General features: G+C 37.9%; 1 protein-coding gene across 1 annotated transcript in view; it reads left to right on the top strand.

Annotated features, from left to right (window-relative positions):
• The first annotated feature begins 127 nt into the window (after positions 1-127).
• nhlrc2 (NHL repeat containing 2) overlaps positions 128-27,955 on the top strand; it is a 34,385-nt gene continuing 6,557 nt past the window's right edge. Inside the window, exons 1-11 of the mRNA XM_030163219.1 lie at positions 128-291; positions 1,493-1,645; positions 7,123-7,172; positions 10,541-10,946; positions 13,523-13,644; positions 13,725-13,854; positions 16,242-16,335; positions 18,588-18,819; positions 23,788-23,910; positions 24,079-24,288; positions 26,257-26,470. Coding sequence (XP_030019079.1) covers positions 129-291; positions 1,493-1,645; positions 7,123-7,172; positions 10,541-10,946; positions 13,523-13,644; positions 13,725-13,854; positions 16,242-16,335; positions 18,588-18,819; positions 23,788-23,910; positions 24,079-24,288; positions 26,257-26,470 — 1,897 coding nt within the window. The 5' untranslated portion in view covers position 128. The remainder of the gene's footprint in view (positions 292-1,492; positions 1,646-7,122; positions 7,173-10,540; positions 10,947-13,522; positions 13,645-13,724; positions 13,855-16,241; positions 16,336-18,587; positions 18,820-23,787; positions 23,911-24,078; positions 24,289-26,256; positions 26,471-27,955) is intronic.

Raw genomic sequence — 27,955 nt, forward strand, 5'->3', positions numbered from 1 at the left:
TGATTCTGTAAAATACTTTTGATAATAATACATTATTGATTTTTTTTAAAAATACTTTTTCAATCTCGTCGAAATCACGGCTGCGAATCTGCTTGTATTTACCTAACAGCCCAGTTGTTGTCGGAAACATGGCGTCGCAGAGCAGCCTCTCTACCTTATTTCCTATCCAAAGTCAGCTGGATTACGCCCTAGATGATGCTGCGACACAGCAAGAGAAAGAAAATCTTGTCTACGAGTATTTGAAAAAACTAGATGAGTCAGAGGATCTGAAGATACCCGATTTCCAGACAGGTTAGACCATTTTACAACTCTGGCCCTCTCAGCTGTCAGCACACAGTTTGCTAACAGAACATGCCTGAACAAGCCTCAACATAGTTTTTAATGTGAGCACTGAGCTTCAAGGGTTAATAAACACATCTATATCATATCCTTGTATTGTTATACATTGTAAATGACAACTTGGCAATATCTCGAGCCTATTCATCTGGTTTTGATTAGTTTTGGTCCACTCAACTTTTTTACTTAGTCATCTTAATTTTTCATAACACAAGTGTCTTTAATGATCATTCAGCAGTTAAAAGAGGCATAAAAGGACGGATTTCATGTCATATAAGCAAAAAGTTTTAATTTCTAGTAAGGCACAGTGCTTCCAATTGTTTGTTGTGACATTAAGCAACTTTCTAGAAAGTGCCAGTCAGTTTCTGTGTAGTGGTAATACTTAGCTGACTTCCTTTTCTTTTCTGGCATATCAATAAATACCAGCAATAATAGTATACATGTAACAATGTAAATGGTGTCTTTTATGTCTACTACAACTGTACCATATAACAATAACAGGAGTACACATAACATAACAAGAGTAGTGTCAGGTCATGATTTAAGAGAGACAAATGTGGTGCCAATGCAGGTTCTAATTATAGTAAGAATAGGAAATCACATGCTTGTGTCCATTAGAAATTATGTTGATGGAGTGATGTTCTGTTGACAGGCTGAGATGACAGTGACACCATAGCTGTTTTACATTTCTGCCTTAAAGGAGCATGTTAATTTATGCAGTATGTTGGCAGTATCTCATCACACCAGCAGATGGTGATCTGCAGCAGAACGTCAAATGTCAAACACACTTTTCATTAATTTTATCATCGCGCATAAGCCACTGACTTCATAACTCCAGGTCAAAAGGTATTAATAGTGTGAAGTGTGCACATGGGAAAAATCATCAGGCATGATCTAGATCTACAGAGAGTACTTTAGCTATTAGATAATGTATAGCCTAGTACTTCTGACAATATGAACACTTCAAGCCATTTAATCCTGTAAGCTGTCCAATGTTTCACCATGTTAGACCAATTTTGCGCAGGAGAGAAAAATATTCTCACAAGGTATTATGTGACTATTACTATCATCCTCGTACGACAGTGATTTCCCGTACTGTGACGAAATGTAATTAATAAGATGACAACATCATTTTCCACTCTGTGCTTTGCTCCAGGCTTGGATTGGCTGAACACGGAAGGGCCTCTGTCTGTGAACAAGGAGCTGGCTGGTAAAGTGGTGCTGCTGGATTTCTTTACATACTGCTGCATCAACTGCATGCACATCCTGCCAGACCTGCACCAGCTCGAGAAGAAGCACTCTGTCAAAGGTATGAACAGTTTAGCTTGTACTCAATGTAGGGTTTTTTTTTTTATCCTAAACAGGTTCTGCATAAGGTTGAACTATTTAAGTTCCAGGCCGATACAGATTTTTATTGTTAATTAATTGATGTAGTTCTTTGTGATATTTACTCTCCTGTTTATACCAGGAAAAAAATCATTATAAAAATATGAAGTGGCAATTGCTACATTATTGTGGGACTAGCTTTCTCATTTGTCTATTATCACAGAGCCAGTCAGTGCCCTCATTATATCATATGTAGACTGGTAACTTGTCACTCTGCTGCCACAGTACTGTGGCAATAAGCATTGCACATGCCGTGTGCCTATCCGGTTACAGGAAAATGCTAGGGTACCAGTTACTGGATATTACATCCAGACGACAATGCTTGTGTTATTTTTCTTTTGCGGATTCTAAAAGTTTCGCGTCCATACACATATCATTTCAAGAAATATCTGCGTCCAGGTGGAAACGGAAAAACTGTGTTAAAACGGTGTAATACGTATGCCACACCGATATGAGGCGCTGTACGCAAACACAGACAGAGCCACAGGATACACTAAAATTACAGAAGAATGCAGTGAACATGCCCATGAGGTTATGTCTGGGGTTTTCTTCTGGTCACGTGGTACTCTGGCATCATCATTTCCAAAAAAATTATTTTTTTGCCTATCCATATGGCAACGCGAGGGCAGCATTGTGAGATTTTTATGCTCTGACACCCGTTCTCCAAAAATACTGTTTCAGGGATCCGTCAACATCAGTGTCATGTGAATGAAAGGCCAAAATGATTTTAAACTTTTGCAGATTGACATAATTTTGTTGTGGTGTGTACACCATGGTGTGGTGTATACCCCATATATCACCACAGTACTGTAGCAACAAGAGGCTCATGTAACAGTATCTATGATTGGCTCTGTGGGAAAAAATGTCCTTACTGCTTATTGTCACAGTACAAATGCTAACATTTGATTGGTTCTATGGCAATAGACAAACCGATATTTCTTGCCACAGTACTGTGGCAGTAGCCAAGGCATTATAAATAATAATCATTATAAATAATAATTTCAGCCTATCATTACACTATCTTTGAATGAGCATATATTAAAGAAATCTACAAAACACTGACATTAAAGTGTACCTGTACTGATCATGCTTACAACATTAATTGTGGTTTGTGTTTTACTTATAAGCAAGGGAGGTGCAAATTCAGAAAAAAATCTCCATAAATGCACCACATTGGACCTTTTTATTACGTGAATTGCAGCAGAACCTATGGGGAGCTCTAACGTTAGTTACTGAATGGAGCCACTAGTATTAGGCTTTACGTGATCTTTTGAGATAGCTAGCAATGAGAATTCACTACAGGTACCCTTTAAGTCATTAAAGGTCCATATGTAATATTATGGGACATCTAGCAGTGCAACCAACCCAGTACCCTCTCACCCTCATCTATGCTGGCAACAAGAAATACAAAAGGCCCTCAACTAAAAGGTTTTTAAGTTTATGGGATAAAACTCTGGCACACACTCAAACATAATGCATTTAACAGCACATACCGCACACTCCCCCTGCAGAAATAAATAGCTCCCTTAGAGGTAACGAAAATACAACAATTCATATTGTCAACATTATGCTGAATATTATATTACATTTATGTGATCAGATCCTTCTCAGTCTCCCTAAAACGTACCTGCTGGACCTTTATGATAACAAAACAGATTTACACTGCTATCGGAAATATTTGAGGTATCACAAACTGAGGTATCACAAACATATAATGTGTCATATTGCGTCACAGAAACGTGTAAGTTCACTGGGGCAGCGATTTTGCAGCACATCTTATCTCAGCTGTGAAGAGATAGTAACTAAAAATAAGTCTAAGCTGCAGTGTCAGTGATGATGGGGCCCATAATTGTTTACTGTATGGCTCTCCATATAGCCATAGCATAATCACATCCGACTGACTCTGGCATGTTTGGAATTCACTCAAGGGATCATCTGAGGAAGCCACAACTTAAAATTCAGCAGCGTGTCAAGCAGGGTAGTCAGCACCCCACGCCCATAGTGCACACACTTTTGTACACACACGGTGCCCCCCCCCACACACACATTATCATACTTGCCTTATCTCTGGCACTGCTGAGGGTACATTCTGTTTGCTGCTCTGGTCAGTGAGGTGTGGGAGCCACTCTGTCCAGTCACTCCCACAGTCCATCCCCCACCCACCCATCGTCACTACAATCTGTGCTGGAACTTTACAGCCTGGCATAGGCAGTGGGTGATGAAATTCACTGCAGATTGTGTCGAGCTTGAATATAGAATTCATTGATGTGTGCAAAGGAAATGTCCTGATAGGTTTATTTATGGACAGAGGGTTTATTTATATGCTGTGTCATCTGAAGTGGACCATGTCTTTTTATTCCGAAAGGCATTATGAAATTCTGGACAAAATGAATAAGTACATCTAAATTATACAAATGCACTTGCAGCCTTCAAATTATTTCTGTTTTTTTCAGTCTACTCTGAAGAGGTACATGTCAAACTATATATTATGATTTGTCTTTCAATTTCCAGATCAGATTGCTTGTGATTATTCAGATTGCTGAACAAAATGTCTCTTATTCATTCATTCATTTTCTGATATGTTTAATTCTCAAGAATGTCATGGAGTAGGTGTCACAGTATGGGTAAAGGTGGGGTAAATCATGATCATGCCGCCAGTTCATCATAGGGCTGACATATACAGACAAACAACCATTCACTCTCACATTCACATCTACGGGAGATTTAGTTTGACTAATTAACCTATGCGGTCAAATGTATGATATGAACAAAATGGCAAACATTAAATATATTGTCTCTGAAAGAACAACTATGGTGTAGAGCCCTTTATCAAATGTAAAAGTTCAACATCTTTTATTAGATTAGAGACCGGCAGGTTTGAAGACACTCCAACGGAGGACCTGCTTTGTTTGTTGCATGTGTTTGACAAAAACAAAATGTCTTATAATGGTTTTTTTTACAGGAATCTGAGGGATAACTTTGAGGTAAAATGTCCTCTGTTTATACTGATTTATTTTGGCTGAGTGATAATGAAAACTTGATTTTAGAGAGAGTCTTGGGTTCGATTTCAGCACCAGTTGATGCTTGTTGGCTTTTCTATATGGGTTCTCTCCGGGTGCTCCAGCTATGCACACACATGCAGTGTAATAGGTTAATTGCTCACTGTAACTCACCCGTAGGTGTGAATGTGAGAGTGAATGGTTGTACATTTGTATATGTCAGCCCTGTGATGAACTGGTGACACATCCAGGAGGTACCTCGCCTTCACCTGTTTGTAGCTGGGATAGGCTCTGGCAACCCTGTGACCCTCACAGGGACTTAACGGTTCAGAAAATGGATGGATGGAAGGCCGGGAGAGATGACAGAATGCACTGTCAACGTCATTTAGTAATAAAATCCAATAAAAACCACTTTGGTCATTGCAGGTGTGTCTGTGACATCTTGTAAATCCATGAAGGTTATGTGCCTTTTGTGCATGACGATAAAGAATTAACCAGTCCATATACCGTACTTTCCGGGCTATAAGGTGCACCGGAATATAAGCCACACCTGACTATAAGCCACAGCTGACTTTAAGTTGCACCTGACTATAAGCCGCAGATGTCCACATTGTGACATGAGATATTTACACAGAAAGATGGTAAACGGAAAGATTATTTAAATATTTATTTCCATATCATAACTACTTTTTTCCAAACAGTGTCTGTAACACGCCAGTAAAATGGCAGGAACACGGCTGGTTAAAAAACCCAGAAAAGTCATTGATCTCTGTCTTCATCTTCCTTCTGCTTATTGAAACCACTGCAGTCATCTTCTTCAGTGTTGGAGTTGAACAGCCTCAAAGGCTCCATCACACACCTTCTACGTCTCTCCTCTATTGTTGCTCAGTGGCACTTATGTGCAGCAGCTGTATTTCCTTCTTAGACAGACACATCGATTGCTTTTAACTTAAAAGCTGCAAAATATGCATTTCTTTGTGTGTTTTCCATAATGAGGGTTTGTACATGACATGCAAAATGAGTTAAGATTAAAACTTCTCTCCGCATTACCTCTTCCACCTATCTGTCTCACTTTAGCGCTTCCTGCTTTCTGCTTGTAGTCCAGAAAGTATGGTACATTCATAGCCCACATTATTAGTAATTCTGTTCAAAGCAACTGCAATAAGCCAATCACACGGCAGTAACTCAACATATTTAGTTATATAATCATGGTCAAGATGAAAAGTTCAATCTCTATCAGAATAGGGAAGATAGGTTATTTAAGTGACTTTGAATGTGGCGTGTTTGCTGGTGCCAGACAGGCTGGTCTGAGTGTCATTGAAACTGCTGATCCGCTGGGATTTTCACACACAATCATCTCTTTACAAAAAACCGTCAGAAAAATAGTAAATATCCAGTGAACAGCAGTTCTCTGGGCAAAATTGCCTTACTGATGTCAGAGGACGAGGGAGAATGACCAGACTGGTATGAGTTTATAGAAATGCAACAGTAGAAGATTAAATCGCAACACACAGCCTGTCGAATCTTGCTGCGGATGGACTACAGCAGCAGCATATGCACTCACAGGCCACTTTATTAGGTACACTTGTTACCAGCAAAGTGGACCTTATAATGTAATTATGAGGTGAAACAGTAATACATCATCCTTTTAATATATACATAAATGATAAATCAATGTATCATCGTCTGCCCTTCTTGTGGAAATGAAATATTTTCTGAATGACAAGGTATCTTTGATCTTTTTATCACACCACAGCAGTTTTGGTTATTCAATGTTTTTAAGTATGTTGCACTAGGAGTAACACAAGTGCAGAAGTGAGTGTTGACTCCCAAACTGAAAACACTGCCTGGAAAACCGGAAGGAACTTATCAAGATATGTGCACTTCAGAACCACAGAAGAGTCTGTCTGAAAGAGCATGAGCATTCCAGAAATGTATTTTCCACAGTTCTAGGCCACTCAGTTGCTTAACTTTTGATGTTAAGTAAGTGAACAATAATAATCATATAAATAATCTGTCTGGACAATAAGAGTAGTGTTGGAAGTATTCATGTATTCTCTTTGATGATTTCTTAGAACTAAACAGGATTTAAACACAAGACTACTGTTTCATGGTCCTTCAGTCACTGACCCTGAAATCACCTAATGTTTTCTCCTCTTGCTAACATGAATAACTATGACAAATCAATGTGTGTGTGTGTGTGTGTGTGTGTGAACAGGTGTCTTTGTTTGCTTGTATTTGTTTATGGCAAAAGCAGAATGAATGATTCAGTCATCTTACAAACAGTTACTTTGCTTTTTTTGTGAGAAACTGAAGCTCAAAAAAGTAATACGTTCAATCAAAAAAAAACCCAATCTGATATTTTTGTGTTCTGTTTTGTGTGTTTTAATCTCTCATTCAGATGGATTGGTTATTGTTGGTGTGCATTCAGCTAAATTCCCCAATGAAAAGGTAAGCATTTTTCATGTTTACCTTTGGACGTCACAGATTCATTTTCATCACAGGAAAATTAATTATGAATGTATTAATGATAACACTGTTTAGGGTAATCTTTTATCAGACTCAACGGCTACCTTTCAAAGCCCAGACATTAATCTGCAGTGTCACACCAGCATGAAAAGCACATTTGGGTGGCTCAAACGATGTTTCATATTGGAATCATTGTGTCTAAAATGATTCATCTTATCAATTCAAGACCAAAAATCTGCTCAGATCATCAAAAATGCCTACAGATACCATCAGGCTTTTTTTCCCATATCACTCCTTATGAAGTTTTTTGCCAAAATAGGTTATAGTAAAACGACAGAAGAATATCTTGATCTGTCTTATTGCTGCCTTTAGAAAATGTGCTTCACAATCATTTCTGGCTTGTTCATAAAAATGTAAAAAAAAAAAAAAAAAAAAAACTCTTTTAGAACCTACATTGTTTTGAGTTTGGACATATTTTATCTTAAAAATTAATCTCAAATCTTTGATGTTTGTTTCTATGCGATTCTCATTTTATTTGGGCTTGTTTGGTGCCTCTGCTATGCATATAAATCAATATGATTAACCTTGAAATGTACATATGAAGAGTTATATTTAACCCTTTAGCCCCTGATGTGTCTATGGTGAGTGTTCTGAATGTATGATTTAATTTAGATATTCATAAAAATTCAACCATTTGCTCAATAGGAAAAATTTCAAAACATGCTGATAGAATAGACCATGTGCTTTCCATAGACATCTGAGCATACTCAGTGCATTCCTTGACACCTGTGAAATGGGGGGTAAAACACATAGCAGTAAGTGAACCAACTCTATAAAATATAGAGTTTGGACTTTTTTCTTTTCTTTTTTTTTTTGACCGTGTAACTTGTAGTGGCCAGGGAGGCCTTTGCAAGTCAGAAGAGTTGAAAACACGACTCAAGACCGTTCTTTACTGTCACACTGCATGTTTAATGTTTGCAGGGAAGCTCAGACATTCTTCACATGTCACGTAAGCACACTTTTGTTGTGGAAAAAACTAAATAAAGGGGTTTTGAGAGTCCCAACTCATAAGCAAAAGCAGCATATCATACAGTTAGCAACACCTGTCTGACCTCAAGGTGTACAGGTTACGTCCTTACGTTGGTGTGTATCACCATAATAATCAAAAGTATTTAAAGCAACAGTACACAGGGAGGCGATCATTACAAACTGCTTTTTGGAGTTCAACAAGGTACCAAAAAGCAGCTGGACTGATTGAGAAAAAAAGAGCCCCAAAACAAAAACTACTGAGCCAAATTTCAAATTGACATTTACATTTATGCATTTGGCAGACGCTTTTTTCCGAAGCGACGTACAGGGGAAAAAAACAACAATGAAAGCAAAATACAAGAATAGATTAAAAAAATAAAACAGCTGTACAATTAAAACAGTGTTGCACAGAAGAATAAAAAGTAAAATAATACACTAAAATACATGAATAGATTAAAAAGAGACATAAAAGCAGCTGTACACTTAAAAACAGTGAAATAAAAATGCCAAATAAAAACAGCAGAATACACATGATAATACATTTAAAATGGAATGTTTGAAAGTGCTAGGACAGGAGGTGCTCTCTGAAGAGCTGGGTCTTCAAGAGCTTCTTGAAGACAGGTAGGGACGCCCCTGTTCTGGTAGTGCTTGGTAGATTGTTCCGCCAATATGGAACGACCCATGAAAAGACCCTGGATTGTCTTGTGCAACGTTTTGAGACTGCCAGACAACATTCCATAGATGAGCAGAGAGGTCGTGGGGCAACATAAGCTTTTATCAGCACACCTAAGTAGTAAGAGCAGACCCATGGAGAACTTTGTAGGCTAACATTAATGATTTGAATATGATGTGGGCAGCTATGGGTAGCCAGTGTAACTCAATGAGTAAGGGGGTGACATGTGCCCTTTTAGGCTGATTAAAGACCAGATGTGCCGCCAGATTCTGGACCAACTGTAGTGGTTTGACAACACAGGCTGGGAGGCCTGTTAGAAGGGCATTGCAGTAGTCAAGGCGGGAGATAACCATAGTCTGCACCAGGAGTTGGGTGGCCTGTTGAGATAGGTATGGCCCTGATCTTTCTTATATTGAATAGTGTAAAGCGACATGATCGGGTGACAGAGACAACATGATCTGTGAAGGTCAACTGATTATCAATCATGACTCCCAAGTTTCTTGCTACTTTGGTAGGAGCCAGAGATAAGGAGTCAATTTTGATGGATATGTCATGCTGTATGGTTGGCTTAGCTGGGAAGACCAGCAGTTCAGTTTTGGACAGGTTTAGCTGAAGGTGATGGGCTTTCATCCATGTAGATATGTCAGAGAGACAATCTGAGATTCATGCTGAGACTGTGGAGTCATCAGGTGGGAATGCCAGATAGAGCTGGGTATCATCAGCATAGCAGTGATATGAGAAACCATGTGAGTGGATGATCTGACCCAGTGAGGTGGTGTATGTGGCAAAAAGGAGGGGCCCCAGTACAGAGCCTTGGGGGACCCCCGTGGTGAGGCGGTGTACTGCAGATGTGTGCCCTAACCAGGACACTTTGAACAACTGACCAGTGAGGTATGGTTGAAACCAGGAGTGTGTTTTGCCTGTGATGCTCATGTTTAAGAGTATGGATAATAGGATGCTGTGATTGACGGGGTCAAATGCTGCTGATAAGTCAAGTAAAATGAGTACAGAGGACTTAGCTGCTGCTCTAGCTTCTTTCAAGGCTTCTGTCACAGATAACAGTGCCATTTCAGTGGAGTGACCGATTTTAAAGCCTGATTGGTTGGTGTCAAGGAGGTTATTTCGGGAGAGGAATTCTGTGACTTGTTTGAAAACCACCCTTTCAATGGTTTTTGAAAGGAATGGGAGGAGTGAGACCGGCCGATAATTGTCCACTTGAGTGGGGTGAGGGATGTTTTTTTGAGCAGTAGTGTTACTTGCGCTTGTTTGAATGCTGTAGGAAATGTTCCCGATGTCAGTGACGCATTAATCCCATATGTACGTATGTGTACAACAAATACTTGTTGTACAGTGTGTTCCAGTTCACATCCTAAATATCTTATTGATGTACATTCTGAGTGCCTTATTTAGTAAAAACCTGTCAAACTTCAATCCTACTCTTTGTCTTTTTCTGTTATTCAACCCTGTTTTGACCCTAAAACAGAGTAAAACAAAACCACTGAGGAAAAGGAACACAAGTGCATACTCACAGCAGCTTTTAGGACACTGAAACAGACACAAACTCACAGCAGCATGTTTACCTGGAATAATGTCTCAGGGGTGAAAGGGTTAAGAAAAGTCATTTATTGGTCTATGTCCATCCCCAAAGGTCCTGGACAACATCCGCAGTGCTGTGCTCCGCTATGACATCTGCCACCCAGTAGTGAACGACAGTGAGGCGTGTCTCTGGCATGAGCTGGAAGTGTCCTGCTGGCCCACTCTGGTCCTCCTTGGACCACGCGGGAACCTCCTTTTCTCCCTGGTGGGCGAGGGCCACCGAGACAGGCTGATGCTCTTCACCGAGTTGGCTCTGCGTTACTACGGCGAGCAGGGTCTGCTGCAAACACACACAGTGGGTACCAAGCTGCTCAAAAACACCCTGCCACCCAGCATCCTGGCCTTCCCTGGGAAAGTGGCTGTGGACAACAGCAGCAAGAGGCTGGCTGTAGCAGACACCGGGCATCACCGAATCCTGGTGGTGTCCTCTACCGGGCAGCTGTTACACGCCATAGGAGGTAAATGAATTATGCAGAGATACAAAGTACAGGTTTGAATATGTTAAGGATAATAATAATAATAATAATAATAATAATAATAATAATAATAATAATAATAATAATAATAATAATAATTTTTATTTATGTAGCACTTTTCATACATTAAGACTGTAGCACAAAGTGCTTTACATATCAGTTTAAAAATCAGTACCGCCCCCCACCCACGCACCTGCACACACACACACACACACACACACACACACACACACACATATGCAAACCCACAAGCTCACACATACTTAAAAAGACTGACTGAGCATGGGTAGACCAGAACAAAAACGTAAAAGTAAAAGAGGATATAATAGTTGCCTGGTACCTGTGGCAGCCACTGTTCTGTCTCTGTTATCAGAATCAGAATACTTTATTAATCCCAGGGGAAATTATTGTGTGTTACAGTTGGTCTGTGCAAGTATAATAAAAGTGCAGGCAAGAAATTATCAATACTACAAAATAATGTATATACTTATATACAGTATATACAGATCTAATTATTTACTTTGTTTTCAATTTCACCTCATATATATCCTATATTACCTGTACATATCCAAAATATGTTGCACATATTTCTTCTATCCATTTCAAAGAGTTGACTTTTTGTATATTTTAGAATTTCTTGTAGTTTTGTTTACTTTGGTACAATTTGTGTAATATTTTATATAGTGTTTTTTTTGCACTTTAAGTGTTTGCTGCTAAAAACAAACAGAGCTGCTAAACTGATTTTCATTGTTCCTGTAACAGTGACAGTGGAGTCCTTTCTATTCTATTCTATTCTATTCTATTCTATTCTATTCTATTCTGTTCTGTTCTGTTCTGTTCTATATAAACTAAATATACATATTAAAACTCTATTAAACACAATTAGAACAGTAATGTGTACAATATATACTAGCCATGGTGATGTTACGTGACACTTGTAGCAGTATACACATTCTATATATCCATATGAGTAGAAGAACGTCAGCTAAAAACATCAAAATCAGATAACAGAACACACTAAACAACAAGCACTTAAATGGGCAAATATCTAAAAGAAGCAAACAGTCTGAGACCAGCGTACATCACGAATAATTTTATAAAACAACAGACCAATGAGACAAACTTTGTACCACTAAGCTAACATGAAGATTCAACAGTACAAGTATTATTTCTCTACTTCTAAAACTCACTGAGTGAGCCGAAGAGGAGCAAAAATAAAGGTCACATTATGAAGTGATGAATTTTGTCTTACCTTACCTTCGCTTTTTTCTTATCATAACTTGGTTTAAATGAATGAAGCTTCTGCTATCGGTGAGTCGATTTTTTGTGTCACGTTGAAATGATTCCCTCTGGAGACAAATGACCCAGGGCTTAACAGGTTCAGGCAGAAAGACTCAATTTCCAGTCGATTTCCACTCAAACAATGTAACATTAAACTTAATTGTTTATTTCAAAGAGTTAGGGGAAAAAACTATGGTTGTACAGTATGTGGGATGTTTTATTATCTATCTTGTATGTCTCGATAAGCCTTAGAGAATCCACATGGTAGTCAGTACTATCCCAGACCAGCAGACAGGTTGGCAACAGCAGGGACTGGTGCGTGCTGGGAGCTGGCATTAACCAAACCATGGATGAAAAAGTGCAGAATTTGTTTTATTTTTGCTGCCTTACCTCATCCCATTGCACATATGCCCTGTGAAATCATAATATTTGTGTAATAACCTGTTAATTTGAAGCAGATCTGAAGATGTTTTTTTCATTTTTTTGTAAAAATACTTTTTAAAAAATGACTTAAAAAGGTTTTCATGGTCTCAATTGTAAATGGACCAATATCTGTATAGATATTAAAAGTATTAATAATCATAATATTTTGCTACAACAGACTTTTTCTTGTAATGTGCTGGTGTTAGTAGCATTTTCAGTGTGAAAAGCCAGTTGGGTTAAAAACACAGTGTCAGATTCAAGAGGATCTAATTGGAGAAATGTGATGCAATTTTCACAATTATATATATTTTTTTATTATTTCATCACATGCAAATAGGAATGCATGTGTTTTCTTTACCTTGGAATGAGCTGTTAAATCTGCTGCACTGCCATGTTTCTACAGTGACTCAGAACAGGTTTTCTCTTTTTTTTTTTTTTTTTTTTTTTTTTTCTCCATCTTGTAGCAGGTGGCAACCAACATCACCATTACCATTACCATTACCATTTCCTTCTTTGTTCAGGGTTAATATCCCTTTAACTAAGAAGTCCAATATGGATAAAGCAAACACTGGCTTCAGTGGGGGGACTTCTCACATTTTTGTGGCCACTGCAGTGGGTGAAGTGGGGTTATGGGATATTCAGTTGATTGTACCCTGCAGCTTTATTGGTAGATATGATGAAAAATTACACATTGTGAATGGAATACGTCAAAGCTGAAGATGCATAGATTTACCTGCATAGCTCTAATATGGTAGCTAGTCTCTGTATGGTGGCTGATGGGAAAAAATTCCAATTATATGAGTAGATTAATGGTGGCCATCTTTGTAAGATAAATGTCATCACTATTGTCACAGGGCCTGAAAATGGAAGAAAAGATGGGAGTCTATTTGAAGCTTCCTTTAACTCCCCCCAGGGCGTGGCCATAAAAGGAGACACAGTTTATGTGGCCGACACAGAAAACCACCTGATCCGAAAGGTACTGACTGCATTTTTACTGCTTTGTTATGGATATTTTCACTCTTAGTGTGCAGCTTTTAATTTATGCCTGTCTGTCAGATCGACCTGCTGGAAGGGACAGTCACCACTCTCGCTGGAGTCGGTGCTCAAGGCACAGACAAAGAAGGAGGGGCCATGGGACCTCAACAGCCAATCAGCTCTCCTTGGGATGTAACTCTAGGCACAGCCGGTGAGTCAGCATGTTATTGTCTCTCTGTTATTGTCTTTCACTGCCAATGACACAGAACCCCCTCTTCTGTTGTGTATATTCTTTTCTACATACAGCTGTTAAACAAAGGGAGACAGGTCGGTCACATGTTCCCGCTCAGTTCATTGTGGACATTATTGGGTTTTTCTGTGTCTCAGGTCAGTCGGGTTAGACGAGATCTAGAGGAGATCTAATCCAAACAGGAAGTGATCACCTTCTGATGAAAGTATGAAACTACTGGAATGTGAATTTGTGTGCCATCACATCTTTACATGGATTGTGTTCACCAGAAAGGTTTACATGGCCGATATAAAAAGCTGAAAGAGTAAACCATGTCCTAAAGTCAGGGTTTGTACGGGTGCTTGAAAGCCTTGAAAATGCTTGAATTTTAATGTTGTGTTTTCAAGGTCTGAAAAGTGTTTGAAAGTGCTTGTAATTCTAACTCTGTGATGTGATGTATTTATTCATTTTTAATATTAACTCTGCCAGGTTAGATGCCAAGCCAGAGCTACTTACAGAGAGGTGATACATTTAGAAAAATAAAACTTTATGTCAAAAAAGAAAATTAACGGGTGCTCTCAGGTCGACTCCAGGTACATTTTTATCTTAATCTTCGGTTCGGTGTGAGTGTGACTGAAGAACGCCTAGTTGCCTCCCTTTTTTGGATAAAACTTTGCATTCTCCTTTAATTTAACAATTTTTTGCTATTATGAAGCATAATTTTAGATGTTTATAGCATAATACAATGTACATCATTGTGATAAAAAGTGAAAAAAATAATCATGAGTATATGTATGCTTGTAGATATGTACGTTACCCCAGCGATAAGGTGCTGTGCTGGAAAAATTTGAAAATAACCTTTAAAAGTGCTTGAAAAGTGCTTGAATTTGACCTTGAAAAATGTGTACGAACCCTGTAAAGTTTTACATCGTTTTTTAGCCTAGTTTTGTATAGAAGAGCGATATGTCAGTGCACCAATCTCACCCAGTGTTTTGGGATCCTCAGAGGTAGAGAGAAAATTGAAGATGCTGATTAAGTTATTGGAACAGACTTTAATCTCTCAGGCTTAATTCACCAGGGAGGCTGAATAATTCTCAGCTCACTTTTACCAAAGCAATATCAAGACCACATCAGAAATAAGAAACAAAACTGCCAGACAAGGTCTTGCATATTCCCGCAAATTAATCTAACATCTCCACTCCACACTTTTTACATTGCTTTGAGTTCTCAGCGATATCTTTATCGCTCATCTTTTTTAATGGCGGCATCATTAGTCTTCATTTATCATCAGCCACAATAGTGAAAACATGTTTCTGATGGAATTTTACGGCTATTAACATTATGGGTTTTTTTCATCTAATTCGGAAAAGTCAAAATACAATTTTTAAAGAATGATAAATATTCCAATAAAACTTGCTGTTGATATTGATTTGAATCGGCGTTGATTACTTAAGTAGAAGGTAATTTGTTTTCACTAAAACATAAAACCTTCACCCGAATAATGCTGTTAATTCTGCTTTTTAGAATTACTTTACTTACTAATAGTGTTTTTAACATTTTAGACCAGATAGAGGCGTCAAAATGGATGATTCTCACAGTTTAAAACGAGTTAAATTCAAGAGAATTAAAGTTGATTTTAATTAGCCATTAGCACAATTAATGCCATTTTTTTTTTGCCATTACATAATTCTTGAAGCAGGAGGTAATCCATCATAGTCACAGTTGGTGGACAGGCTGATGGATGGCACAACCTACTGCACTGAAGTATCACCACATGGTCGGAGGATGTGATATCAGACCTTTAACTTCCTCCGCTCGCATTGTAATCAGCGGTGGAGTCCAAACACTCATTGCATATTCATGATGTATTCAAACATGGTGTATGAATAATGAATCGGAGCCTAATCAAGACGACTGTACGCCTTTTGAACTATAAAGTGCCGCAGCGACACTGATGCTCGGAGTCAGGTGCCGCAGTTGTCAAATATGCTCAACATTCCAGCAGGGGTGATCAAGAAGGGCTGAGCGCCGCACCGCATTAAAAATACAACTGAGATGCTATGTGTCTGTATGGGTTGTGTATCCATCATGATGAGAGGCTGAGTGCTGTAAAGGTGGCATATGGCCGTTAGACTGGCTGCCTGCAGTTGCATGCGTCACCGACTCTTCACTAAGCAACCAGTGAAAGACTTAACATCAGTGATATGCACAGATGTCTCCAATAACAGTATGGAAATAACAAATAGTATTTATTTGTGCAGCGTCTTTTATTATGACAGCGACACAGATCTGATTTCAAACTCAAAGTGTGTGTGTTTTTTTTTTTGTTTGTTTTTTTTTGTTATTTATTTATTTGTGCGCATGTGTAGGTGGTGTGGAGGATAATGTGCTGTGGATAGCTATGGCAGGAACCCACCAGATCTGGGCTTTGTTCCTAGATGATGGAAAGCTGCCCAAAGGAAGGTGAGAGACCGGTGCATGACCAGTAGCAATTATAACTTTAAAAAAGATACTGATACTAAGCTCAAGGAATGTGAAGACATGGTTGTAATACAGTTTTTTTTAGGGGAATTAAGAACATCTAATTACAGAAATGGAACATAATTTCATAATTAGGAGTGGGTATTACTATTAGACTGGCTCTGGGGCCAAATTATTAAAGACTGGACTATTAAAGACATTATTGGTTTTCCTAACAGTACTGCAGAAACAAAAATAGAAAAGAAGAAAAACAGAATAGTTTTTTGGCAAATTTTTTGGACCATCTCTGTCTCAGACTTAGGCTACGTTCAGACTGCAGGCAAATGTGGCCCAAATCTGACTTTTTTTGCCCATGTGTGACCTGTATCCGATCTGTTAAAGACAGTTTGAACAGCACAAATCAGATTTTTTCAAATCCGACCCAGGCCACTTTCATACGTGGTCCTAAATCCAATATGTATCCGATACTTTGCAATGGAACTTCAGTCTGAACAGCCAGATCGCATTTATCTGACCTTTACTTCATTGAGATGTGATAAACGTCACAATTCTGCGTCTGTAAACACAGTGCGTGCGTGCGTGATCACGTATTATGTCAGGACCTCTTTTGCACATGCGGGTCACTTCAGGGTCGCATTCTGTTAATACTCAAAACTGATAGAAGTTGCATTTAATGTGTAATATGACACAACAATTTTGGATTTCACAAAAAAATCCAAATAGTGCATCAACACCTGCTGTCTGAATGTAGTCGAAGATATTTTTCTGTGATGTATGTTTGTGGCTTTCGATCCAGATGAGAGACCTGGGATTGGGTCTCTGCAGGAAAACCACCACACTGTCAAAATACTATATACTTTATACTTACAAATGATGAATGGAAGACTATTTTCTTCTGCAGTAAATAATCATATATGATTTTTGTTTCACACTATCACTGAAATAAAATCAGAATAGTGATTAGTTCAAAACAATGCTTTTGCACTCTCCTAATAAAGATAACTTAGGCTATACGTATATGCCTAAGATACAAATGAGAAAATAAAGCAAATAAGTTAAAATGCAACCCTAACCTTGAGAACCTATAAAAAAAAAAAACATTAAAGCACCAGATCGATAAGCAGTATGGGTAAGAATAGTAGTATCGGTAAAATCTTAGTGATACCCATCCTTATTCATGATAATATTTTCATTTGTGTAATCCCACCTGAAAATATGGAGATTTGTATTTTCATTACTTTAGAATGAGCTGTTTATATCTAGAGAGGAAGCAGGTCAGCTTTTGCAGAGATTGCCTTGTAGCAACACAGTATTTTTAATCGCTTCTTTTTATCATGTTATGGCAGGTGACATCTGCGGTTAAGGTACATTACTGTCAGCCACATTGTTCCAGTGTTATTATTCCCTTAAATATTACAAACAGACAAATCAAACAGACTGAAAAATTTTTGGCTACCACTGTAGATCCAGGGGAAATGAGAGTAGAATGGTGTAATCTGCATTTTGATTTTGAGATATCACGAAATGTGAATGTTGAACTTTTAAAGCCCAGAAAACTGTACATAATTCATTCAGTATATTTAGGTTCATTAGACTCATGAATGAAACAGTGAAAATGAATGAATGCAATCCAATTTGATCTCAATTAATGACAATTCCAGATATTCTGTTTGGTTTAATGTGAAAAATTTACAAAATATTTCATTTACCAATTATCTTTTCACAATAAAATGTGAATATTCTGAACAACCATGTACAACCTTAAAAGTCTTAAGAAAAATAAGTGCAATCGTACCTTTGTAGATCAACTGTGATCTGTAATGCAGATGTATAACTGATAAGATGAGGCATAATATGGTTAAAATTTTCTTAACAAATCTCAGGTTGTTCATATTTGCTCAGGTTATTCACATTTTATTGTGAAAGGATAGTTTGTAAACGTACAGACTTATGGAGTTGTCGTTATTTACAGGTTTTTATTTTATTATTCTACTGGCTCGGCCCACTTCAGATCACATTGGGTTGTATATGGTTCATAAACAAAAATAAGTTCAGTACATACAAGCAGAAATAAAAAAAAATTAAATATCATAAAAAGTGACAAATGCAAATGCTATTTAATGATGGACTTGTAAAATCTTGTAAAAAACTTGTACCTGTTCAAATGTAGCTAGGAAATAAAAGTCTGTTCATATAAAAACCATCCGCTGTATTTTGTCCTTGTGCTTTAACAGTGAGTCTAAGGCTGGTACATGTGTACGATGGGCAGGCAGCGGCAGTGAGGAGAACCGGAACAATGCTTACCCACACAAGGCAGGCTTTGCTCAGCCCTCGGGCCTGGCTGCAGCTCCAGAGGAGCCCTGGAGCTGCCTGTATGTAGCCGACAGCGAAAGCAGCACCATCCGCACTCTGGCACTGAAGGACGGAGCCGTCAAGTTACTGATCGGGGGAGAGAGAGACCCACTGGTGGGTGTGCAGTAGGTGGATAAACTGATGGGTGGATAGAGCTACTTAAATAATTACCTTATTATTTTATTCTTTTTGTTAGTGCATTTAATTATTTCTTCATGTACGATGATCCAGTGGTTCCTTAAAAATAACTTTTTAAAGAACGTATCTCCAGAGAAAACAGTTGATACTAAAAGTCGTGATCATTTGTGAGCATCTCAGAGGTGTTGTTTTCACATCTATTCTGTTTGCAAACACGTAATCATCTTGAATTCTTGTTGTAATTACATACATGTGTGAAAAGAATGAAATTTGTGTATGTGCAACCAAAGATGTGTATAGTGTAATATAGTGTAATAATTGCTATAATGTACATTATATATCTTATGTTACTATCACTTAAAATTCCAAATTATACATCAATGTATATGACAGTAACAAAATTTTCTAGATGTATATTGACATATGAACTCTTTATTTTTCAACTAAATCACACAAAGTGGTTGCGCTCACGGAAGGTGATAAAAACAACAACAAACATTATGACTTCTGGTATATTCGGCATACAGTGTCACAGGAACATTTTGTGACAAGTTAACATGATCACTCTTCAATAAAGGGAAGAGAAAACACTGCCTCTAAAATGCTCACGAATGTTCATGAATGATCATGACTTTTCGTATGTACCAGAGAACACTGGGTGCATCTCAGCCATATTGTCATTCAAGTTAGTCTCTACCAGGAAGTGAGATTATTACAGCTCCTCTGGGTGTTGTTTTCAAGCTGTAGAAAATCTATGAATATGGTTCATAGGTGGTTAAAGCTGTTCAGATTCAACCAGATGAGACTCTCTTGTTCTACTCTGTGGCTCTAGTCCATCACAGAAGTTTGGGAAAGTGCAGTGACACAGCATTGTATCATCTATAACTACACTCAAGGAAAAAAGAAACGCACCATTTTCATTTTCTCGATTTTTTCAGAAATATGACAGTTATTGCAAAATTGCGAACTACAATGAGTTCAGTACTATCCTGAGTCAAATTGAAATGATTGTTTTCCTGGTTCCGGTTGACTGATTTTGATTAGCAGTAAGAACTGTATTTTTGTATTCCTCACCCATATCTGCACATGAGTGAAACTCAGAGATGAATTGGACCTCTCCTCAATTGTGCACAACCATTCCCTATAAAAAGACACCAAAATGGAGCAAAAACACATTTGTCCACAATGGCACGACTACTGCAACCGAAGAGAGATCAGGCCATTGGCATGCTTCAAGCTGGGCGGAGCAGACGGGCCATAGCCAGGGTGTTTGGAGTCCACCACTCTCTGGTCGACCGCATGTTAAAACGGCTGCACAGGACCGTGCCAATCAGCTGCCACATTGAAATCGAGAAAAATGAAAATGGTGCGTTTCTTTTTTCCTTGAGTGTATATTTATCGTCTTAATTTGGACTGAGACCTGCAGAATTCATATGTGTGTTTCCAAATTCTGCTGGGTCTTTCCCTCCTGATTTCAGCCCCTGCAGTTAATCAGTTTTCCCTCTTTGACCGATTTCAAGTTAGAAAGTTCTCTTAAACTCTGAAATCTTTAAGTTTCATCTTGCTTTGAATGTATTTTAGTGGTCCATCTTATTTACCGTACTTTCCGGACTATAAGCCGCTACTTTTTCCTCACGCTTTGAACCCTGCAGCTTATACAATGATGCGGCTCAAGAGTAGATTTTTAGGGGCTAATGGCCTCCAGGGGGCGCTCTAGCAGGAAGCACAAAAGCGAGACAGGTGGAAGAGGTGATGCGGAGAGAAGTTGTTTTCAGCTTAACTTTTAACAATCATTTTACGTGTCATGCACAAACCCTCATCATGGAAAACACACGAAGAAATGCATATGATGCAGCTTTTAAGTTAAAAGCAATCGATGTGTCTGTCCAAGAAGGAAATAGAGCTGCAGCATGCAAGTGCCATTGAGAGCAACAGTGGAAGAGAGACTGAGAAGGTGTGTGACGGAGCCTTTCTGAGGCTGTTCAACTCTGACACTGAAAAGACAACTTCAGTGGTTTCAGTGTGCAAAAGGAAGATGAAGATAGAGATCAATGACTTTTCTGGGTTTTTTAACCAGCCGTGTTACTGCTGTTTTACTGCCGTGTTACAGGCACTGTGTGGAAAAAAGCAGTTAAGGTATGTAAATAAATAGTTAAATAATCTTTCTGTTTACCATCTTGCTGTGTAAATATCTCGTGTTACAACGTGGACACCTGCGGCTTATTGTCAGGTGCGGCCCATATATGTACAAATATTTTTTTGTTTTAAATTTGGTGGGTGTGGCTTATACTCAGGTGCAGCTTATAGCCCGGAAAGTACGGCAGTAATATTAACCCTTGAACACCAGTCTCTCCAGTGCTGCATTTTGCACTTTACAGGATTCAATTCACTGTAACTCCTGAACCATTTGTGCTATCCAGTAAACTCAAATGGCATCAGAAAGCTGAGGTCCTGAGCTTTCCAACACCATACAACACTTTACAGCAGCAGAGTGGGACTCTATTACAAGTAGAAAGGAAGTGTTTCAGAGACTTCCACACAGGCTAAAAAAATGCCTGGAAATAACAAAATATATGAAGCCGTAATATGGATACTGACTGTTCAAGACCAAAAAGCATGTTTGAGCAGATGTAAAATAGTTGACAATTTAGTCCTGCAATCTCAATAAGTTTCATTATGGACATTTACAGTTGTTTCTGATAATAAATATACTAAAAACTTCAAGTCCACCTTTTTCGTTTTTGCTAAAACACAGTTTTAAGCATTTATTATTTATAATAATGATAATTAATGGCCGGATATTGAAAGTTAAGTTCTCCTTGAAAACAAAGATGCAAAAGAATTGGCAAAAAAAGACATTTTCTGACACTTTTATTGCAAAGAAAGCATGAAGAGACCTAGGTGGCCTGTTATAATGGCAGTGTTAACTTTGTACTTATCTGCAGTGTTGCTCATACACTACATTCCTAAAGCAGTCGCAGGAAGTGCTGAAAGTCTTTGGGAAATGCAGTACTTTCAACAATAATACGTCTTGTACCTGACTCTGCAGCCATCCATCAGCGGCAAACACACTAGAAACCCTAAACATTAATTCACCCTATTTACAGCAAAGGAAACAATTCCAGGAAAAAAAAAGTTGCCCACAGGTTTTTTTTTCAAAGATTTCATTGATAGAAAATATTGATTTTAAAAAGCCATAAATAACACAGAGCCTGTTGTTTGTTGCTGAAGTAAAGCCTGAAAACAATTTTTGGTACGACTTGCATGTCCTTAAGTCATATGTGCTTTTTTTTTTTTTTTTTCTGGCACACTGCTGTAGAAGTCCCAAGGGCTTTGAGGCTCGACTCACCCAAGAGAAAATGGAATCATTAACTGCAGAGTCATACACAGTTTATCCAATTTGGCAGCGAGCCAACAAAAACCATTAACATATAGTCTCTATCCCACAGACATTCAAGTCATTTAAACAGTAAGCCTCAAACAGGATTAAAGAAATAGCCGGCAAATGTGCATCTGAAGCGATAATTCACTGTTAGAACTTAAGTGACACTTCATTTGTACCAGCATATGTCAAACCTGGCCACTACTTTATCATTCTACAGTTTTTCTTCAAGCCGTAGTTTTCTTTCCCATCTGTTCGTAGACGCGTCACTGTCCGAAACATTCCTGAACATTCAAACACAAACTCTCTGATGCTTGCATTGTTCAGTTGCTATACACTGTTAATAAGACGCAGATAAATAACTATTTAATTCAATTTCTTCTCAGTTTCTCCCAAATTGGATTCCATTGGCTGTAGGAGTAATTCATTTGTTTCATTCAGCCTTAATTAAGCCTGAATTTGCCACTTACTTAATTACTTTTACTCAGTGGGGAAATAAACCAAGAAAATGGTCTGAACTTTTTTCTCACATAATATAAATATGTTCTGCTTGTAATATTTTAATGACAGTTAACATCAATTTGTTGTCAACTCCTCAAGAATTACTCATTCAGCTGTTTTAGGTAAAGATATCTTCTTATGTGATTTAAAGGCATTGCTAGATTTTCATTATTCTTACCAGCGTGGCATATTTGTGTGTTACTATTCTTGTGTGAATAATTTAGAAACCCCCCAAAATAATGATCCCTTTTATGTCTTTATATAGAGTGGTAATGTGAAAGGCATTGGCTCACATTTTAAGAAGAAAGTCTTTTATTTAAGCCAGTGTTTTTTAAACTTAGGGTTGGGACCCCACGTGGGGTCGCCTGAAATTTATAATAATTGCTAAAAAAAAAAAATAAAAACTTACTAATAAAAAATATATGCTGAGTTGAGAGAGACAATCCCAATACATAAAAGACATGACAAACTCTGAAGCTGAAACTAAAGCACTGTGGTTCTGTTTATCTGTCAAATGTTCACTGTGGTCAGTTTCAGATGCTGCAGCTCTTTCGTAATTCATAGTTTGAGTTCTTGTTTGTTCAGTATTAATTGTCAGCCTTGTAAATCCAAGCTGAACTGACTGTACATATCCTCACGAAGGAAAATAAAATTCTCACTTTGTGCAGTAATCTACACCTGGTTTCTCTGCCTCCGTCCATAATAATACACATTATATAGACTAAATGTCATCTAAAATTAACATTTATTTGTAACATAGCAAACTATTACATGATCAGAAACAAATTTTAGCAAAAAAAAAAGTCTCCATTTTGAATGTCAGGGGTCGCCATAAATTTGTGATGTTAAAATGTTGTCACGAGGCAAAAAAGGTTGGAAACCACTGATTTAAGTGCTTTAAAAGCCTCCTTTCTTTTCACTTCCAGCTGAACGTTATCATTAAACTCCGTCAGAGGCAGTTTAAAAGAAGCTTTTTCAACTTGAATTCAGAGACCACGAGTACTAGTTAGAGGGCTTTGTACGCGTCTTTATCTCTGAACTTTTTGTGCTCTTTTTACCAGAACCTGTTTGCTTTCGGGGACGTAGACGGTAAGGGGGTGGACGCCAAGCTGCAGCACCCCCTCGGCGTTGCATGGGCCCCTGAACAAAGCCTGCTTTATGTGGCCGACTCCTACAACCACAAGGTGATGATTGCCTGTCACAAGGCTTCTTGTATTTTTTGTCCAAATGTATTCACAAAGCTTTTAATCTATTTCCAGTCAAATACATAAAACATACAAAATTACACAGTTTTACCTAACCATATATGTGTTTCTATTTATTTGTCACGGTACATGTGTGATCACCTTCAGATCAAAGTGGTGGATCCAAAGACAAAGCTGTGTAGCACTGTAGCAGGAACAGGAGAGGCAGGAGACAACCTGGGGCCTGAATTCTGCAAATCCTGCTTCAATGAGCCCGGAGGAATCTGCATGGGGGACGGCGGCAAGCTTCTCTATGTAGCTGATACCAACAACCACCAAATTAAAGTGTTGGACCTGGCCTCGAAGACGGTCTCACTGGTCAGTGTGATGAGGGAAAAGAAATGAAAAGCCTCTATTGGTGTACATGTACAATAATCTGTCCTAAATGCAAAGTCTGTCTTAAAGGGGTTAAATGTCATATTTCTGTTGTATCATATTTGAATATATCCTGAAAGTATTATTAAAGCAGGGGTGTTAAACACGTGGGCCGCAAAAGCATCCAATCCGGCCTGTGGGATGAATTTAGGAAGTGCAAAAATTGCACTGAAGATATCAACAATGGTGTCGAACTCGTTTTAGTTTAGGGTACGCATAGCATAGCATCGCATCGCATCGCATAATAACCTCTAAATAAGGATCTTGTTGGTGTAATGTGAAATAAATAATATTACATTTTGAAAATATTTACATTTACAAACTATCCTTTAACAATACAATGTGAATCACCTGAACAAATAAGAACAACCTGAAAAGTAAAGAAAATTAAGTGCAATTTTAACAATAATCTTCCTGTTACTAAATGTTTTGTGCATTTGTAGATCGACTGTGATCTGTAAGTTGTGTTAATAATAAGCTGAGGTGTAATATTACAGAAATTGTTCTTATTTTACTTCCAAACTCCAAAATTTTAACAATATTATCCCTATTACAAAATGTATGTGTAAAATATTATGTAATGCACATGTTGAAAGTATAAGGTTAGACATAAAATTCTTAAAATTGCACTGATTTTTCTTATGAATTTTTTTTTCAGGTTTTTCAGATCTTTTTTGTAAAAGTATAGTTTGTTTTCATATATTCATAATTTTATGTTTTTTTGCACTAAGACAAAGAGAAAATTTCAGAGTTGTCATTATTTATAGGCTATTATACAATTATTTTATTGGTCTGGCCTGCTTGAGCTCAAATTGGATTGATTTTGGCATATGAAACTAAAATGAGTTGGACACATACAAGCAGAAATTTTAAAAAAAAATTTAAAAATTGACAAATACAGATGCTATTTTATGATGAAATTCTAAAATCGTGGATAATACTTGTACCTGTTCAAATATATTCCATCCATCTATCCATCCATTATCTTCCGCTTCTTCGCTTCTTCCGGGGCCGGGTCGCGGGGGTAACAGTCTAAGCAGGGACGCCCAGACTTCCCTCTCCCCAGACACCTCCTCTAGCTCTTCCAGGGTGACCCCGAGGCGTTCCCAGGCCAGCCAAGAGACATAGTCATAGTCTGTTCAAATATAGCTCGGAAATATCAGAGGGTTTAGAACAGTTTGACCATCATATTGAAGATGTTGGGGTACTGTTTTGCATAGATACACTATGAATTAGATTTATTCACAGCCATGGGCCGATGTGTCATTGTGAATGTACGTGACCACTAGAGGGAGTAAAGAGTCTCTGTGCTTCTCTTACATGGTGTTAAAAAGTAAGGCCAAAGACAAATTGAGGGTGAGAACCATTGAGAAACCACTTTCAGTGACAATGAAAGTGACAAAGTGATTAAAAAAAAAAATAGTTTGCGTTTTGGTTTTCACCACTGGACACAGCTGTAAAGTAAAAAAACAAACTTCAATGCTGAAATCACAGCTTTTCACAGTGATTATGAAACTTATGAAGGTATAAAGTTAGTATGTGTTTGCGTTTGGTAAGTTCACAGTTTACTGATCCTTGTTGAGGCCGGTTTGACCTTGTTTGGATGATTCAAAGTGGAGAAAAAGTAGATGATTTGTGGTTTTACTGCGGCTGTTTTTGTCTAAACACAGAGCTACACTAACAGAGCTGTAATGTAAACTATCAGCTGATACCCCATGAGAAAATTATTCAGTAGCTGTTTGTATGTTCTCGTTCATGACTTCTGCTGTTGAATATATAATATTATTGGAATGTCAATATTATATTTAACCCCTTTAACAAGACGTTTGCATTGGAGGTTAATCGTCATTAGCTTTGTCATGGCTCAACTTAGCTTCCTGTTTGCTTCTCTTTAATCTCTCTCTTGTCTAGTTCCCCATTTCCACGGACTGCACTGATGCAGTACCTACAAAGTCTGCCAGTCCTGCCAAAGTACCCACACTGCCTAAGTCAGCTGCCAGGAAAGAACTGCCTCTGGTGGCAGTGTCTGCGGGCCAGACTCTCACCATGTCACTCACCCTGTCGCTTCCACAGGGATCTAAGCTCACTGATGAGGCCCCGAGCTGCTGGGCTCTCTCAGCCGAGGGTGAGACCAAGTTCAGTCTTTGTTCTGAATGTTCTGCGTGTGCGTGTTTTATTCAGATTAAACTTTTAAGTACATTTTGGATTAATACCCATGAAAGGCATGCATTTGTGTTTGTTTGCTGTGGTGAAGCAGAGGGATTACAGGAAGTTAAGGTGAAAACAGGCAAATCCTATTTCCACACTGCAGGTTTGTAAGTGCATGTGTCTCCAAACTCAGATTAAACATGAAGAAATTACATTATTTAAAAATACCTCTTCTCGTGTCTTCACTAAGTTCAGAGTAAAATGTTGCCGTTGGACATCCTACTATAATGGACGTTCTGTGTCCGACACATGTCCGATCGATGTCCCGATGTTGCAACATGGGAGAGCGTACAGGTGCAATGCCGCTGTTGCACCACGGGAGGGCGCTAGCATACAATGGCACCACGGGTACAATGCCGCTAGTACTGTATAAATCACAGATAATCATCATTTGAACATTTCTTAACCAAACATACATTTCACATCAAAATTTCTGGTGTGCAACGTTATGATGCACTTTTATCCCTTAGGGACTGCTGTGCGCATTTTACACACTTTTCACACTCTTTTTTTTTTTTAGTTTATGCTCATGTATACGGCATGAATTTTAGGCAAATTTACATATTTTTATTTTTTAATCGTGTATCTTATTATGTCCAGCTCAGCTACTAAAGTAAGTCTAAAATATACTGTGCACAAACAAATGTTACACTCATACAGTTAAATGCAAAAAACTGTGCCGCTGAACTCTATTCAAATCAATGTATAATATTGTTTTATAGATACCTTATGAAGAGCACATTTTTTGTGCTCAGGGGTAATAGTGTGAGTATTTGACACAGCAAAAAATATATATATTGTATTAAAATCAATGTTGCTGCTAATAATTGACATACAACAGGCTTTATGTACTTTGCATGTAGTATCTTGAAAATAATTCAAAATTTCAGTTTTTTTTTTTGTCAGAACATAGTGGCATCATGATGAAAACCTTCCTTTTAAAGAGTTCAGATATTTAAAAATTAATTAGTATTTGATATCAATAATTAGGTCCCATATAGGTGAAAAAAATCTGTTCTATAAAAGATGAATGTAATATTAATGTATATTACTGTCTGACCTTGCTATTAAAAAGTTAAATAAAAAGCAAAAAAAGAAGATATGTAATAATTTTTATGTTAAGGTTGAATGTGTATTAGGGATATTTAAGAGGATCTAAAGGCAGAAATAGGACAATACAAAACTAGAGGTGCATGATTTGGTGAAAAAAATCATATTGCAATTTTCAGGGGCAATTGAATGATTTTGATTAGAGTCTACCTGCCAGGTTTTCAAGGAACAGACAGTTTTAGATGTGCACTTAATCCAACGCAAACCTACAAATCACTTAATTCAAAATATCATCAGACAAGAGGTTATTTATTTTCCTTCATGAATCTAGACCTTTAACTTGCAGCCTGTT

This window comes from Sphaeramia orbicularis, chromosome 19 (genome assembly GCF_902148855.1).
Source record: "Sphaeramia orbicularis chromosome 19, fSphaOr1.1, whole genome shotgun sequence".
Classification (NCBI taxonomy): Eukaryota; Metazoa; Chordata; class Actinopteri; order Kurtiformes; family Apogonidae; genus Sphaeramia; species Sphaeramia orbicularis.